This window comes from Trichechus manatus, unplaced genomic scaffold (assembly GCF_000243295.1).
Source record: "Trichechus manatus latirostris isolate Lorelei unplaced genomic scaffold, TriManLat1.0 scaffold00097, whole genome shotgun sequence".
NCBI lineage: Eukaryota > Metazoa > Chordata > Mammalia > Sirenia > Trichechidae > Trichechus > Trichechus manatus.
Window position 1 is genome coordinate 10,208,291 of NW_004444033.1, and position 17,692 is coordinate 10,225,982.

The following is a 17,692-nucleotide window of genomic DNA, read 5'->3' on the forward strand; positions in this document are numbered from 1 at the left end:
CAGGCATGGGTGTTGGTGCCATCTCTCCCATTAGGGTGACCCTCTCCGCAGTAGCTCAGCTTCTCTGTTCAAAGATGAGAGTAACCATTTGGACTGGTAGCATTTCTACAGGCCCCTTCACGTTGCCCCTCTGTGTTAGACCAGCCTTCCAGAAAGAAGAGCCAAGACATACAGGTCATACAATTAGTGATTTTCTAATTGAATCTTCATGATGGCTTTTGGAGAAGTTGAGAAATATATCCTTGGCTAATGTTGTGTTTATTTGAGTATAGCTCTCATTTCTTTAATCCTGCTAACAGAAACTTTGGAAAAGATGGCTTTTCAAACCTGCACTTTGGTCCCTTAGGAAGAAACAAATCTGTCCCCCATCTCCCCAGCCTTCCTTAAATCTCTTCTCACTTTTGGGTATTGTGACAATTGCTCAACGTTGAAGCAGATCTTAGATTTCTGCGTGGGATTAGAGAAACCCTTCCTCCTCTGGAGGTATCTGGAAGAACCCTGTCTTCCAGCCCAGACCACCTTAGGGCATGACTCAGATTAGTTTTTCAGGAAGCTACAAGGGGTAGCAGGATTTTATCTGCTGCCGGTCTCCATAATGGAGTAGAGGATAAAGGACTTCTGGATTACTGTGTGTGTTGGTCCTTGCTCTGCGGCCCTGTGTGGGCCAGTCTCTCAGAGTGACCCTTTGGGGCCCGAGGACCGCATCAGGTCGTGCCTCAGGACCTGGAATAGGCTAAGCAAGGCCTCGGCCCAGACGTCCTTCTGATGCCCTTGGGCCAGGGCCGTGCGGTAGGCTGTGTAGGCCAGGGTCAGCGCTGTCCTTTCAAAGTCTTCCTTCTTGAGGATGCCAGGGTAGCTGGAGAGGCTGGCGCTCAGCCGGCGGATATCTGGGATGCTTTTGGGGATCACGTCATTGCAGATGGTGCGGAAGTCAGAGGCCTTCCGCAAGGAGGAGAGCTCCTCGTCCTTAATGGAGATCTCCAGGTCTGGGCTGATCTCGAGTTCAGCAAGGAGGAACTGGCGAGAAATACGGGACGTGGAAAGACATGAGCTGGGCATTGTTGTGAATAAAGTTTTATTCATTAGCGCACACATTCATTTCGGGAGCCAAGGAGACCTGGGCTCCAGCTGACTGCCCCCTTTACTATGCAACCTTGGATGGGTTACTTAACTTCTCTGAGCCTCAATTTCCTCCTCTTTAAAATGATTAGTAGCAACTTCTATGAGTCTCTGGGTGATGCAAATGGTTAAGCACTCAGCTACTAACTGAAAGCCTGGTAGTTTGAACCCACCCAGAGGGGCCTTGGAAAACAGCCTGGTGATCTGCTTCTGAAAGGTCATAGCCTTGAAAACCCTATGGAGCAGTTCTACTCTGCACACATGGGCTCGCCATGAGTCAGAATCTACTTGATGGCAATTTTTAATAACATCTATGTCACTTGGATATTGTGTGAGGTAAATCAGGTAAATGTGGACAACATCTAACACGGTGCTGGTACATAGCCACTATTTAAGTGACCAATTATTATTTCTAGTGTCCAAGATCAATCCCTTCCTCCTTTTTCCCTTCTCACCTACCAAAGTTCTTCTAAAGCATAAACTGACTATTTTGGATAATTATTAAGCATAAACTGAGAAATTAAAAAAAAAAAAGAAAACAAAAAAACCAAACCCATTGCCATCGAGTTGATTCTGACTCATAGCAATCCTACAGAACAGAATAGAATTACCCTGTAGGGTTTCCAAGGAGCAGCTGGTGGATTCAAACTGCTGACCTTTTGGTTAGCAGCCAAACTCTTAATTACTGTGCCGCCAGGGCTCCTGAGAATTCAAAGGATGCAGAGAATTGTGCAGGAATTAATTGGGATACAGAGATATGTCCTCTTCTCTCACTTGTTCTCTAAGAGTAGGGACAGGTCTTTCATATACCCTGTTTCACCCCCTGCACAGTGCCAGGTCCATAGTTGGAACCAGTAACCACTTTTCAGATGGAATGACTCAGAATTCTAACAAGTCTTCCTGCCTCCATCTTCCCCCTGCTCCAATCCATCTTCCACACTCTGTCTGCTGTCTTTCTCATAGATCAGCTCATACGACACCCACATTCAAGACTTGGCAAAGGCTTCATATTTCCAGTGTGCTCCCCAAGGCAGGATTTGAAATCCCTCCTGGGCTTACCTGTTTGGCTACAGCAGGCTGTCTCTTTCTTACCTGGTCAGCTGTAGCGCATGGAGTCAGAACATGTCCAAGCTGCAGGGGAATTCCAGAGCTCCTTGTCCAATCCCCTCATTTAACAGTGGAGGGGACTCAGGCCCAGAGGAGAATGGTGACTTGTGCAAGGACACGCAGTTGGTGGGTGGTGGAACCAGGACTAGAACTCAGCTCCTGAGCTTGGGCTCTTACCACTGCACCAGGCTGCTTCAGGTAGTTTACTCCCCAGTTTGGAGGAGGATGGGCCACAGGGATGGGGTGTGGGAGGAGAGGAGAGCCTACGGGGTGGCCCAGGCTTTCAGAAACAATGCAGGGCTAGCAGGGTAGCCAGAAGTGGCATTGCCCTCACACAGCTTCACTCAGACAATGAGCTTGGCATTGCCTTGCATGACAGGGGAGTCCTGCCTGGGATTATCGCCACACACATGGTGCTGGGTGCCAATAGTGACACCCATGGCCCAAACTTAAATCTCTAATTCTGCCCTGACTGGATTCCTAGTGCCATTATTCCCTGTTACAGCGTGTAGGAAAGGAGAGGAGGTAAGAGGAATACCTTACTTTAACATGGGCAGGATTAGACAACCTCCTCAACTGAGTCTAGGCCAGGCCCTGCCATAGCGGAGACTACTAATTCTCAGGGACTCAGGCCACTTCTTCTCCAAAAGTGAGAGAGATGATGCAGTGCCTTTTGGCCCCCTCTGCCTACCTCATGGAGCCCTGGTGGCACAGTGATTAAGCGCTTGGCTATTAACTGAAAGCTTGGCAGTTCAAACCCACCAGTGGCTCTTCGGGAGAAAAATGTGGCAGTCTGCTTCTGTAAAGATTAACCCACTGCTGTCAAGTCAGTCATGACTCATAGCAACCCCATATGGTTTCCAAGGCTGTAAGTCTCTACAGAAGGAGACAGCCACATCTTTCTCCTGTGGAGCTGCTAGTGGTTTCAAACCACTGACCTTTCAGCTAGTGGTCAACCACTTTAACCACTGCACCATCAGGGCTCCTTCTGTAAAGATTACAGCCTTGGAAATCCTATGGGGCAGTTCTACTCTGTCCTACAGGGTCATTATGAGTCCGATCAACTTGACAGCAGTGGGTTTTGTTTTTTTGGTATAGACCTTATCTAAGGAGTCTTAGTGGTGCAGTGGTTAAGTGCTTAGCTGCTAACTGAAAGGTCGGTGATTCTAACCCACCAGTGGTTCCGTGGGAGAAAGATGTGGCAGATTGCTTCTGTAAAGATTGCAGCCTTGGAAACCCTATGGGGGCAGTTCTACTCTGTCCTATAGGGTCACTGTGAGTTGGAGTTGACTCAACCGCAACGGGTTTTTTTTTTTTGCCTACCTCATAGAGCAGTTCTACTTCCTCCAGGGAAGTCTGCAAGACTGGGTTCAGCAGGATGGATGAGGGCCTTTTCGGCCGGTGGGCAGCAGGGAAGAGCACAGCTGGAAGAGACAAAGAGTGAGCTCAGCGGGCTTCTGTGTGCACACTGCCTTCTGTGCGCACACTGCCTTCTGTGCGCACACTGCCTTCTTCTCCAGGCTAATTCTTCACGTAGACTGCGTTCTCCCCCAGGCTAACCTTGAGGTTAGCCAGTAGGTCTTGAAGGTGACTGACTCTGACATGGAGGTGCACATAAAGGAGAGAGAGGTGACAGACTCTGTGGTAGGTTCCAGAAAGTTCCCAGGCATGTCAGATGTGAATGTTTCAGGCCAGTGGTTTCAACCCTGGCTGCTCACCAAGATCATTTGAGGAAGTTCTGAAAAAATATGTATGCCTGGGTCCCACCCCTAGAGAGTCTGTATTAAAACAAAGCACAACAAAATGAAACAAAACAGAAGCAGGCAAACAAACTAAAAGCCCAAAGCTCCACAAGTGAGTTCCCTAATAATACTGGTCCCTAGTACAACCACCCTCGTGGCACAGTGGTTAAGAGCTCAGCTGCCAACCAAAAGGTCCTCAGTTTGAATCCACCAGCTGCTCCTTGGAAACCCTATGGGGCAGTTCTACTCTGTCGTACTCGGAATCAACTCGACAGTAATGGGTTTGGGTTTTTTTTTTTTTTTGGTTAATAGTACTGCACACTTTAGCACTTTGTTTTATCAGAATGAAGTTGTCTAGTTATCTACTGCTGCTATGACAGAAATGCCACAAGTGGATGGCTTTAACAAAGACAAATTTATTCTCTCACAGTCTAGGAGGTAAAAGTCCAAATTCAGGGTGCCAGCTCCAGGGGAAGTCTTTCTTTCTCTGTTGGCTCTGGGGGAAGGTCCTTGTCATCAATCTTCCCCGGTCGAGGAGCTTCTCAGCACAGGGATCCTGGGTCCAATGGACATGCTCTTGTTTCTTGGTGGTATGAGGTCCCCATGTCTCTCTGCTCACTTCTCTCTTTTATATCACAAAAGAGATTGTCTTAAGACACAACCTAATCTTGTAGATTGAGTCTTGATTTATTAACGTAACTGCCTCTAATCCTGCCTCATTAACATCATAGAGGTAGCATTTTCAACACATAGGAAAATCACATTAGATGACAAAATGGTGGACAATCACACACTACTGGGAATCATGGCCTAGCCAAATTGACAGATATTTTTGGGGGACACAATTCAATCCATGACAGAAGTGTTCATGTATATTCAGTCATTCACAACGCATTTAAAATGTTAGTTTATGTATTTCCTCCCAGTCTTGTGCTGGGCACACACTCTTTCTTCCAAGTTCATGGATGACTCTGTGAACTGTCTACCCGGCATTTCACTTTGCATCTGTCCCTCACCGTTCAATCTCATCATTGATGTCTGTTTCGATGACGCTATTCCATGTCGTGACTCTCCCCACATTGAGGTAAACAGTTCCCTGTTGGGGGATGTTGTTGCCTTTTTGCAGTTATAAATGATGCTGCGTGTTATGGATTGAATTGTGTCCCCAAAATACATGTTGTAAATCCTAACTCAATAATCCCATTTAGGGATGGATTTTCTTTGTTATGTTAATGAGGCAGTATTAGTGTGGGGTGTGTTTTAAGTCAATTTCCTTTTGAGATATAAGGCAGCAAGATTAAGCAAACAGATGAGCAAGCAACTGAGCAAGCAAGCAGAGATGGAGGAAGATAGATCATCAAGGAACCAAGGAACAAGGACCTTCCTCCAGAGCCAACAGAGAGAGAAAGCCTTCTCCTAGAGCCAGTGCCTCCTAAACTGTGAGAAAATAAATATCTGTTTGTTAAAGCCACCCGCTTGTTGTGTTTCTGTTATAGCAGCACTAGGAAACTGAGACCCTGCTGTTGACTTCTGAGCCCACAGCACTGGCTCTGCCCCTCTGAGTATTTCTCCAGGACAGGTGACAAGAAGGGCCATCCCTGGGTTAATGCAGGACTCATCTTGTCCTGTGATCTCCAGAATCAAACTCACAACTCTTGTAATCAAAGGACCAGACTTTGGCTACTCCAGCCACCCGTGTATAGCGGCCAGGAATCCGAACATAAGTAACTACCTAAAGGAAGAGAGCTGTCACGAAATCCTGACACAAGACTTGTGGGGAGGAGCGTGGCGCCAACCTCGGGGCTTCCCCTAAACGTGGGCTGATTTGGAAATGCATTTAATGCCAAGTCAATGACCTGACAACGGTGTTCTTCAGTGGTTGCATCTAGGATGGGAGCTTGAAGGAGATGGGTGGACTGCTAGAGGTATGTGTTCGCAAGAATTGGGGACTAACTGAAGACAAGTGAAGGAGAGGTCAGACTAATACTGTAAGGAGAAGGAATAATCATAAATTGCAGTTCTCTGGGGCCATGTAAGGCTAGGAGTAAATACATGCATCCACCTCAACAACCCCTCTGTGTATCAGGGCATGGTGCAGAAATGGTTGGCAACCCAACTGCCAGCTGATAGGAAAAGGTGCAGCTCCAGAAGACTGTGGAAACAGCTGTAAAAATCCATGATGACTACAAGGGGAGTGGTGCCCCCTGGAGTTGCGCAAACCGTAAATGACAGCTGTGCTAGTTGGTGATAATGATGTCCTTGAGCCACCAAGAAAAGGTCCATTTATGTTTGGTGTGCTCTGTTAAGGAAGGCAGGAAATGATGTAAAGCATTTTAGAAGGATTTTCAGCAAAAGTGATTAACATGAAAAGTCTTCAGGTTAAAGGAAATTTCCTGAAAACTCACTGGTACAAATTTCCCACTTCCTGGAAAAATCTGGAATCCACCCAGCCACCAAAACCCCATGGTTACAGCCACCAAAACCCCATGGAGCACAATTCTGCTCTGACACACGTAGGGTCTCCGTGAGTCCAAGTCAACTCAGTGGCACCTTTTTTTTTTTTAATGGGAGAGGGTGCAAATGGAGCGTTAAGATTTTAAAGCCTTTCCATTGAGAACTACTGTCCTAACGGAGGGAGGATGAAGCTGGGGTTGGATCGAAGCAACTATCCACAGCTGTGTGGCCATTCTCATGATAGCCCGCTGGTTCTCAACCTTGACTGCGCATTCAAATCACCTGGGAACCTTTACAAACCCAAATGCCCAAAGTCACACCCTGGACCAACTTATGGGCATCTCTGGGGGTAGAACTGAGCATTGGTACAGAAGCTTTCCAGGGGTTCCAATGGGCAGCCAGAGCTGGTAACCATTGAGTTATCCTGCTCCACAGCCAAGTGCTCAGTGCCTTTTCCATAACGCAATTCAACGGTCACTCCCGTCACATGAGGTCTTCCAGGGTTGTCTGAAGAGATCAAGGGCATCATGTTCTTGTGGTAAGGAGCAGAGGCACAAAGCATGCCCTTTGCCTCTGCCTTCTCTTCAGCAGGAGATGAACCAGGACCAACCCCCTGGGGCAAGGTGTGACCTGTTTCTTTCTGTTCCCTCTTCCGTTACTTCCCACTATGGTTTGGGCTGATGAAACCCTCCTCTCAGGATAGGATCTAAGAGGGACTTTGATTCTTCCCCCAGAACTTCCCTCCTATTGAGATATTACAGATATTTTTCCTTTTCAAATTCACACCGGTCTTTGTTTCCTAGGGCCATCATCTCAAAGTACCACCAACTGGGTGGCTTAAAACAACAAAAGTTTATTGTCTCTCAGTTCTGAAGGCCAGAGGTTTGAAAACAACGCGTTGGCAGGGCCGTGCTCTCCCTGAAGGCTCTAGGGGAAGATCCTTCCTTGCCTCTTAGCTTCTGGTGGTTGCTGGCCATCCTTGGTGTTCCTTGACTTGTAACTGCATCACTCCAATCTCTGCCTCGTCTTCCCTCTGTGTCTCTGTGTCCTGCCTTCTTTTCTTATAAGGACACCACTCAGATGGGATCAGGGCCCATCTACTCCAGTATGACCTCATGTTAACCTAACTGATAGCCTCGTCAAAGACCCTATTTCCAAACAAGGTCACATTCACAGGTACGAGGGGTTAGGAGTTCAACATATCTTTTTTGGGATACAATTCAACCCATAACAACACCCCAGGGTAAAGGGGATGGGGGGGGCCTGTCATGGGCAGGGACCCTTCTGTTCCCAGCATTCATAGTCCTGGAAGGCTGCCTCCCAAGAAGTCCCCTACAGCTAAATGGGGGTGTCAGAGCCCTAGACCTGGACTTTCTCCATTCAATTATTTCCCTGTGGACAGCAACATCCCTTTAACATGTACACCCCAGGTGGATCCCTAGTTCTCAAAAGAGCTGAGAAGGAAACTTCCTGAATCAAAGGTGGGCTTAGTAATGGAAACTTTTTCATTTCCAATAACCCTTGTTAATCATACCATCTCAAATAATAACACAATTTAGTGAAGATTGTTAGAAATAGCTTCAGCCTCTAGACTAGGGGGGCCATCATCTCTTCAGAAAGGACGTGTGGAGAGCCCAGGAATTTTAGAGATGGAGCCCTGTCCTCTTCCCCTGCCCCCCACCATTCCACTGCCTTCTGGGGCCCTGCACCTCCCGTGTGTGTAACTGCTTTGACGTGTGCCCCGGGCAGGGGGGCTTTTATCCCCCTTCAGCAGCTGACATGCAGCAGCTCTAGGTCGGCCATCTCAGTGGCTCAGCAGCCACCTCATCTGGCTCCCTGTGATTGAGAGGAAGCCTAGAAAGGATTAACTCATCTCCATGGGGGTGCCCGAGGGGGTGGGCAGGAAAGAAGCAATGTGTAGTGAATATTCAAACAGGTCCTCGGCTGCTAATTGACTGGTTGGTAGTTCGAGCCCACCCAGAGGTGCCTTGGAAGAAAGGCCTGGCAATCTGATTCCAAAAGTTCATAGCCTTGAAAACCCTATGGAGCAGTTCTACTCTGCACACATGGGATCACCATGAGTCAAAACTGACTCAATGGCAACTGGTTTTTTTAAGTCAATGTCAGATGGGGGTAGTGGTGGTTCCGTGGTAGTATTTCCCCCTTCCATGCAAGAGACCTGGGTTCGATTCCCAGACAATGCACCCCATACACAGCCGCCATCTGTCAGTGAAGACTTGTGTGTTACTATGATGCTGAACAGGTTTCAGTGGAGCTTCCGGACTAAGATAGACTAGGAAGAAAGGCCTAGTGATCGACGTCCAGAAACCAGCCAATGAAAAAACTCTATGGCTCACCAGAGTCTGACCCCATTGTGCCTGGGGTTGCCATGAGTCGCGGTTGACTCTACAACAGCTAATGACAACAACACTTGCCCCTAAACGCCGCTCTTTTTCAAACAGTACTTTATGAAAGCCTCATTCTAACAGGGTGACTCTAGAACTTATTTGCAGTTCCTGTTTTTGGCTAATTATCAGAAAGCAGATGTTGACTCTCGCCTCCACCCTCCCTTTATCTCTGAGAGGCCCTGTTCCAGCCTGGGAGAGACTACTTTGAGTTTCTCTCAGTATAGGCGGCCGCCTGTCTTTCCTAAGCCCGAGTCCCTCCAAGCCTTCTCGCCTAGACATACAGCAGAACACGCCCCAGACGGAGGAGCCTGTTTTTGCTTGCAGCACGAACTTCTCTTCAACTTTTCATATTCTGGGGTAAGAATCCCCCAGTATGTTCAGTCTGACAGAAGAGCTCTCCGACTGACCGTGGTTTCCACTGAGCCACGCCGACCACGCGTACCCGACACTTGTTGGGAAGGCGGTAAGGGGCAGACCATGTCAAATTTTACAGCTGTGTTTTTAATGAATCCATCGAAACAACCCCATAGAAATGAGAGTGAGTGTGGAAAGGAAAAGCTCTTGTTTATAAAAGGTCTTTTGCCAGATCCTACTGATGTCATTTACAGATCTGCTCCTGGGCCAGCCCCTGAACCCACAGTGCTATTCTGAGCGAGCTGGGGGCTTGGCCGCGTGTGGGTCCTCTGGGGGTGTGCAGAGCAATGGGAAGCTTCTGGAAGGGCTGCTGCCTGTCAGCTCCTTTTGGGCTGACACCCGCCACACAGTGAGGGATCTTGTGGGGCTGGGAGGTGGGGAACGCCCTAGAGAGGATGAAGAAAGAGTGAAGAGGGGATGAACGATCAGCGAGACCCTGACTGACGTCAGAGGGCCTGAGGTCAAGGCCGGCTGGGCCCTTCTAGCTGGGTGACGTTGGGCCCTGGTCAGATGTGGCCTGCCTTGAGCAGGTACTGCGGGTGAATGAGGGCCCTGCTCCCGGTAATGCTGGGTCAGCTAGCTGGCCGCTCGGTCTGTACAGACCTCGACTGTGTCCTTCCCTCCCGGGACGTTCCCGACCGAATGCGCTCACAGCACTGGAACGGGCGTCTGAAATGACACACACGCTGTCCTTCTCCTTCCTGAGCTACTTTAAAAAGGGATCTTTCATATGCATTTAATAAACATAGGTACTGATATTATTAATGTAGATTAATAAGTATATATATATTTAAAAGTCTGCCTAGTTACCCTTCTCCCTCCGCCCCCAAGTGGTGTTCTCCAGGACCTGGCGGTGCCAGGTTTGGGCTGTGTGTGTGACAGTGTGTGTGAGCGTGTGTGTGAGTGTGTGTGACAGTGTAAGTGTGAGTATGTGTATGAGTGTGTGTGTCTGGGTGTGTGTGTCTGTGTCTGCGTGTCTCTGTGAGAGTGCGTCTGTGTGTCTCTGTGTGTGTGTGTCTGTGTACGTGTGTCTGCACGTCTGTGTGTGAGTGTGTGTGTATGATGTGTGATGTGTCTTCTCTGTGTGTGAGTGTGTGTGAGTGTGAGTGTGTGTGTGGCCATCTGGCGGTCCTGGGCTGGCCGCGCTAACCACAGGTGAGTCATTTGGTCTCCATCAGGCTGTGGGGCTGGCCCGGCTCTCCTGGTGCGGACAGCTACCTCCCCAGGGCGGAATCCTAGAAGCACTTCTTAGGGGCAGGCTGGGAGGACAGCAGAGAAGGGATGTCCTGAGGGCAGGTGAATTCCCTTTGGGGTTATTGCTACATCTCTACCTGCGGGAGCATGGGGGAGGGGCGGTGGTGGAGGCGGCAGTGAGGGGGTGGGGAGTGGGTGGAGGAGGAGGAGCTTGGAGAGAGGCTGCCCTCAGAATGTCTCCACCGGGAATTCTTGCCTCGGATGAAGGGTGGAGCAGGTTGGGGGTTGGGGCTGACACAAGAATGCAGGTGAAAGGAACAATAAATTTGGGAAACTGTTATTCATTTGGCTGTGTCTTCTATTCCATCTTAAACAAATGGCAAGAACAGTGTATTCCTTTTAGAATTAGAAAAAAATGTTACAAATGAAGAAGCAACTGCGTGGATGACTTTTGACGATGGGTGGAGGGACCTGTGTGGCTTGTTGACTCCGAGCCCTGACTGACCCACCATCTGGCACCAACATCAGCTGCCCCGCCATGGCTCTGCTCCAGGTCTCCATGCATGCTGTGACTGTCCTGGGGGCCGACCTTCCCCAGTGACGAGGAGGTGGGCCACAGCAATTCGTCCCAGGATGCTGCTATAGAACCCTGTTGAAAACCTTCAACTTTCTTTCCTGAAAAATTTTTGTCTTTTTTTTTTTAATGGTAGGTAATAGTTAACATGTAGTCCTTGAGGGGTGCCAACTGTTAACACACTTGACTGCTACCCAAAGGCATCTTGGAAGAAAGGTCTGGTGATCTACTTCTGAAAAATCAACCATTGAAAATTCTATGGAGTGCAGTTCTACTCTGACACCCATGAGATCGCAGTGAACCAGAATCGATTCACGACAGCTGGTAACAGGTAATACCAACCAACCAGTTGCTGTCCAATTGATTCCTACTCATGGCAACCCTATGTGTTTCAGAGTAGAACTGTGCTCTGTAGGGTCTTCATGGCTATGACCTTTTGGAAGTAGATCACCAGGCCGTTCTTCCAAGGACCTCTGGGTGAGTTTGAACCACCGGTCTTTGGGTTAGTAGTCAAGCACTTAGCCCTTTGCACCACCGACGTTTATATAGTACTTTATCCTTTACAAAGCATTTTTATTTGCATATGACCCTCACAACAACCCAGTGAGGTTAAGTCTGGTTATTGTTACTATTTCCTGTTAGTGAGCTAAAGCTCAGAGAGGTTAAGAGACTTGCCAGTTATTACACAGCTGACGAGAGGCAGAACTTAAATCATATGAGACCCTTGCAGGGTAGCTCATGATATTGCTACCAAGTTTATAAGCCAAGGAGGAGCCCTGGTGGCACAGTGGTTAAAGTGCTTGACTGCTAACCAGAAGGTTGGTGGTTCAAAACCACCAGCAGCTCTGTGGGAGAAAGATGTGGCAGTGTGCTTCCATAGAGACAGTGGGTTTGGTATTTTTGGGTTATTACAAGCCAGAACTTCTCATCTGGTGTTCTAAGATCCTGTGCCTCAGGAAGAATGGATATCATCGCCCCTTCTTACTGGGCAAGTGAACTGTACCCCAGTGTCACACGGGGTGAGTGGCAGAACACAACTCCAAGGCCTCTTGGCTCTCTGCTTTCAAGGGCTGCACCAAGGTTTGTGCACGTCGTAAGCAGTGAGGGATGTGTGTAATATTGTTCCCCTCAAAGAAGGACAAAATAAAACAAAACACAAAGTCCAACCCGCTGCCGTCGAGCCGGTTCCAACTCACGGCGACCCTATAGGACCGAGCAGAACTGCCCAATGGGGTTTCCAGAGCTATAAATCTTTATGGAAGCAGCCTGCCACAGCTTTCTCCCGAGGAGGAGCAGCTAGTGGTTTTGAATCTCAGACCTTTTGGTTAGCAGCCGAGCACTGAACCACTGGCCTCAAGGAAATGCTGCATTAACTATTTACCTCTGGGCAGCAATCACTTCACAGCTCAGCTCAGAGGATGCCTAACACGAGGGAGTAAAAAGCAAAATAAGGACAACTGGCTCCTGCTTTTCCACTTTAGATCCCTCTGCTCTGCGCCGCTCTGTTCCCATACCGGCCGCTCCTTCCTTTCCCTGTCCTTTGTCCGCGGGTAATGGCCCGCTTCCTCCTCTTTCAGATCTCTACAAACACCTCTGGCTCTGACTCCAAGAAGCCCGCTCTTCCTCCCTCCAGCCTTTCCGGGGGACAGACCTCCAGTGACATCAGGCGGCAGGAAGATTTGCATTCAGACGGGCAAGCAGTGGTCGTCACGATTGCCCCTCATTTCCCAACGGTGATAAACCCTAAGTGGTTTACCTCGAGTGCCAGCGTCCACCGAGGGGAGATGGCCACAGGGCACAGAACAAAGATGCCACTGCCGCTCTGAGTACTTCCCTTCCAGGGGAAGGAGGCCAGTGATTCGCAAAAAGCCTTGCCGGGGCTAGGCCGGGCCGGCAAGCAGACAGGCACGCCTGATGCTGGGGTCGCCTTGCTTTGCTTGCCTGGGGACAGCTCCATCTAACCGGAAAGATGATCCATTTCTGGCGGGAGGCAGCATCGAGACCACATCAGGGTGGCCCTCACCCGCTGCCTCCTGTGCTGGATCCCAGGTGGCAGGCCTTCTGCACCCCAGCTCCCAACCACCCTCATTTCAGCACCTGCTCTCCAGATGGCCAGCCAGCTGCAGCAGCCCCAGGGGATGCAGGGACGCTGGCCACATTTTATGGAGCCAAGATGAGTTTGTTCTGGCCTGCCAGAGAGCGATGCCCTCTGGTTCTCGACCTTGACCCAGCCCTTTCAGCTGCTTTCACCTTTTTTAGAGCCATTCCCATCACCGATTCCCAGGGGGAAGACAGCAAGAAGCAGGAAGCAGTTGGCAGAGACGAGGTGAAAGTGGGCACAGGGCTTCTAACTTCCTTCTGCCACTTACTCCCCAATCCTTGGTTTTAGTCAAGAACAAACAATAAGCATCAAGCCAACAAAGACATAAAGACCAACGCACCTCTGCTCCACCTGTGGGGCACGGTCGCCTGAGCATTGTAATACACCAGCAGAAGCAGCACTGTCTTCCACGACATCTTCTCCTCCCGGGAGAGCAGGAGCCGACCCTCAAACCCAGTGGGCCCGCACTGGCACAGGTATGCCCGCCCTGCTCCTCCCGGAGAGAAGACAGTCCTCACCACTCTTCCCTTTAATGAAGGGCCTCCCGCTCCTCTGAAGGGCGGAGGCTGAGGCTGGCCCCTGGGTGGGACCGGAGCCACCACCTCTCTGGACCCAACTCTTCCCGGGATTGGGACTGGGCTTCCACAGATAGCCTCTGTTTTGAGCACATCTGGAGTGACTCATGGGGCATGTGATCTCCTTGGCAGTGGGGTGGAGAAATAGAATTTCTGTGCTTGAGTTTCATGTGTTGGATGCCCCCACTGGAATTTTTCTTTAGCAAACAGACTCACGGAACTTGTTGGAGAGAGAGAGCCCGGGAAGAGCTGGCTGCTCTCTGCTGTCCACAAGGACCGCACCCAGGCCGGGGCGCGGCCTGAGGGGTGTAAGGAGGCTTGCCCGGCAAATGCTGGCGCCCATGGAGCCCAGAGTGGCCTTCAGGCCAGCAAATTCGTTATAGGGCCCAGGCTGAACGTCACTGTTGACCCTGGAATATCGGTGCCCACAGCCATCTCCACGAGCCTTCCAGATTCAGGATTCGCAGGCTGGGGGTGGGGTGGGGGGAGTGAGGGGGTGACGTGGTGCGTAGGTGCTGGGGCTGTGCACGTGTGTGGGTAATGAGTGAGGGTTGTAGGTAACATTCATGGTGCCTCCCCCTCCTGGCCTTTGCTTGCACCTGGAGCCAAACCACATTGTGTCTCCCAAGTACAGTGTTTTCTACGATCATTTAAAAAAATATTGCTCTAGACATCTTGATTTTATCCAATACCATTTCCTCACCTTCTCTGGAGTTACAGACATGTAATCCTAAAGGTGGAGCCCTGGTGGCGCAGTGGTTAAGAGCTCGGCTGCTAACCAAAAGATTGGCAGTTTGAATCCCCCAGCTGCCCCTTGGAACTCCTACGGAGCAGCTCTGCCCGGTCCTATAGGGTCGCTGTGAGGCCTGCTAAAGGTAAAGGTGAGTGAAAGTGAGGGAAGTCTTCTCTGAGATGGGCCACACAGTGGCCGCAATGATGGGCTCAAACATACCAACGATCAGGAAGATGGCGCAGGACCGGGCAATGTTTCTTTCTGTTATACATAAGGTCGCCATGAGTCGGAGTAGACTCAGGGGCATCTAACAACAACAAGCAATACTAAAGTTGAAGGACATTTCAAGAATATCTAACGTTGTGGGTTTCCAACCTGTGGAGGCGGTGCCAGAGTGAATGGGTCGCTGGAGAGGAAATCCCAAGTGTCTCCTCTGTTTAATCAGAACGCCTCTTTTCTTTGTTATAAGAATTGTTTGAAAAAAAAAAATACCCCGTAACTACAAAATTTGAAAGCCACTGATCTCACTAATATTAATAATAGCTACCAGTTGCCATCAGATCGATTCCAACTCATGGAGACCCCACGTGTGACGGAGTAAACTGTGCTCCACAGGGGTTTCAATGGCTGATTTTTCAGAAATTGCCAGGCTTTTCTTCCGAGGTATCCTCTGGGTGGGTTTGAACTGCCAAATATCTGGTTAGCAGCCAAACGCTTAACTGTTTATGCCACTGAGGGACTCCTAATAATCACCGTTGGTGTTACATTTGTCCCTGGCAGCTCCTTGCATGAACTGACTGAATGCTCGCACTAAGCTGTGAGGCCAGTACTGATCAGCAGTCTCCCGTAGAAATGCAAAGCAAGCCACAAATGTAATTTAAAAACTTCCAGTAGTCGCATTAAAAAAGTAAAAAGAAACAGGTGAAATCGATTGTAATAACATGTTTTATTTAACCCAACATATGCCAAACCGTGTCATTTCTACTTGTAATCAATATCACAATTATTAGCAAGACAGTTTATATTCTTTTTAAGAAAATACCAAGTCTTTGAAATTCAGTGTGTATTTTACACTTACAGCACATTTCAGTTCAGACTAACCCTATCTCAAGGGCTCAATAGCCGCAGGTGACTGACTGGTGGTTGTGTCCTGGACAGTGCAGGGCTAGAAGATAAGAGGGCAGGTTCTGGCGCCAGACTACCGGTCTTTGAATCCTAACTCTACCATCTCCTAGCTGTATGATCTTGGCTGAGTTTCCTAATCACTCTGTGCCTCAGTTTTCCTCATCCATAAAATGGGCATAACAATGGTTTCTTCTTCATAGGGTTGTGAGGAATAAATACATCAGTATGTACATAGTGCTGAGAACAATACTTAGCCCATATTAAGCATTCAGTACATAGTTGCTATTATTAGTGTACACATGAAGAAATAGGCTCAGGAGGGTTAAGCGATTTGCTCAAGGTCACCCAGCAGGAAGCGACGGAACCGGGATTTTAACCCAGGTCTGTGTGGTTCCATAGCCGCCATGTAAGACAACGGCCCTAGCCTGCCTTAAAAAAACAAACAAACCTGTTGCTGTCGAATCGATTCAGATTCATAGCGACCTTATAGGATGCTGTAGAATGGCCCCATAGAGTTTCCAAGGAGCAGCTAGTGGATTCCAACTGCTGACCTTTTGGTTAGCGGCCAAGCTCTTAACCACTGCACCACCAGGGCTCCGATTCCAAGCTCTCAATGGTTGGTTTGATAGCACCCCCACCAGAGACCGTCGAGTCAACTCTGACTCAAGGTGACCCCACGTGTGTCAGAGTAGAACTGTGCTGCATATGGTTTTCTTTTTAATAACGTATTTTATTTTTTGTTATTGTTGAAAATATACACAGCAAAACATACAGCAATTGAATAATTCCTACATCATGTACAATTCAGTGGCATTGATTACATTCTTCGAGATGTGCAACCACTCTCACCCTCCCTTTCTGAATTATTCCTCCGCTGTTAACATAAACTCACTCACTGTCCCCAAAGTTTCCTGTCTAAACTGTCGAGCTGCTGTTGTCAATTTGAGCCCATATAGATAGTTCTTAAAAGAGCACAATGCTCAAGGCAGACATTCTTTACTAGTTAAACTAAAGTATTGTTTGGTTTTAAGAAGACTTCAGAGGATATTTTTGGCTTAAGGTTTAAAGATGATCTCAGGGCATCCAGCCTCCATGGCCCCAGAAAATCCAGACTCCATAGGGTTTTCAATGGCTGATCTTTCGGAAGTAGATTGCCTTTCTTCCGAGGGACTTCTAGCTGAGCACATTAACTCTTTGCACCTCCCAGGGACTCCGAGGCCCAGGTAGAAGGATGTAACTATTGCCAGCTGTGACCCAGCAGGGAGGGGGCAGAGGCATGAATACCCTGACCTTTCTCCTCTCCCACTTTCTTATCTTCTTCTTTGCCTCCCATTAGCCCAACTGTCTGGCAGCCAGAGGGCACAGGAGCCTGGTGACGTGGTCCATAGGAGTCAGCATCCCAGATGAGAGCCAGTGGCCAAGGAGGATTGTGATACGGAGGGCGAGGAGGGGTAGGTGGTCCCGTAGGTAAGTTACATGTTGAATGGGTGAATGAGGGAGTGAGTGTGTGATGGAGACAGAGCTCCAAGTTAACGCGGTTGTTTCTAGTCCGGAAGCAGATCCTGTTGTGGCACTGCTCTATGGCCATCAAGAGGAGGGAGGAAGGAGTCATCGCCCCATCACTTTGTAACAGTTGGGACCTTTGTGTGTAGTCTCAAGCCCGCCTCCTGGCTCCTTACCAGGTTCCCCGACTCGAGAAGCCTCCCTCTTTGTCTGCGCAGCCAACACCTTTAGGCTGGTGTCTATTTTAGGGCCATTGAGAGGTAATCTGCAATGACAACAGAAGCACATCTGTAATTATGAAGTGCCAGCCTCATGGCAGAAAAGTCACCCAGTGCTCCGGGGCTGCCAGCACAAGTGACTTGGGGGGAAGTGCACGCTAGGGCCAGGCTGGCCAGGACGTCCCCCACCGCGGAGGGTCCTCTCTGAACAGGGCGTCCTCTGCCCGGTAAAAGCAGCATCCAGTAATTCAGCTCTTGTGTCTATGTGTGGTGTGGACACCCTGTGGCTGCAGCGAGCCCTGCTAGCCAGTGCAGTCATTCTGGAGAGTAGCGGTCAGCCCTTGCATCACGGGCCAATTTAATAAAATGGGGCAGGGCTCCCTTTGCATGGAAATGCTGTCAAAACCAGACGGCTTTGGTGAGGC

General features: G+C 49.2%; 1 protein-coding gene across 1 annotated transcript; it reads right to left on the reverse strand.

The window, feature by feature from the left end:
* Nucleotides 1-672: 672 nt before the first annotated feature.
* FAM180A (family with sequence similarity 180 member A) lies at nucleotides 673-13,537 on the reverse strand. The gene is made up of 3 exons (XM_004382714.2): nucleotides 13,454-13,537; nucleotides 3,550-3,650; nucleotides 673-1,017 (listed from the first exon to the last, which is right to left on the reverse strand). Exons 1-3 carry the CDS (start codon nucleotides 13,527-13,529, stop codon nucleotides 673-675), a joined length of 522 nt encoding a protein of 173 aa, XP_004382771.1. The 5' UTR covers nucleotides 13,530-13,537.
* Nucleotides 13,538-17,692: the final 4,155 nt, after the last annotated feature.

Excerpts from the sequence above, each read along its gene's own strand:
- FAM180A (XM_004382714.2), bottom strand. The coding sequence starts at position 13,529 with ATGTCGTGGAAGACAGTGCTGCTTCTGCTGGTGTATTACAATGCTCAG. Across the intron at positions 3,651-13,453 it reads GCCCCACAGGTGGAGCAGAG|CTGTGCTCTTCCCTGCTGCC; the intron begins GTGCGTTGGTCT and ends TGTCTCTTCCAG. Across the intron at positions 1,018-3,549 it reads AAGTAGAACTGCTCTATGAG|TTCCTCCTTGCTGAACTCGA; the intron begins GTAGGCAAAAAA and ends ATTTCTCGCCAG.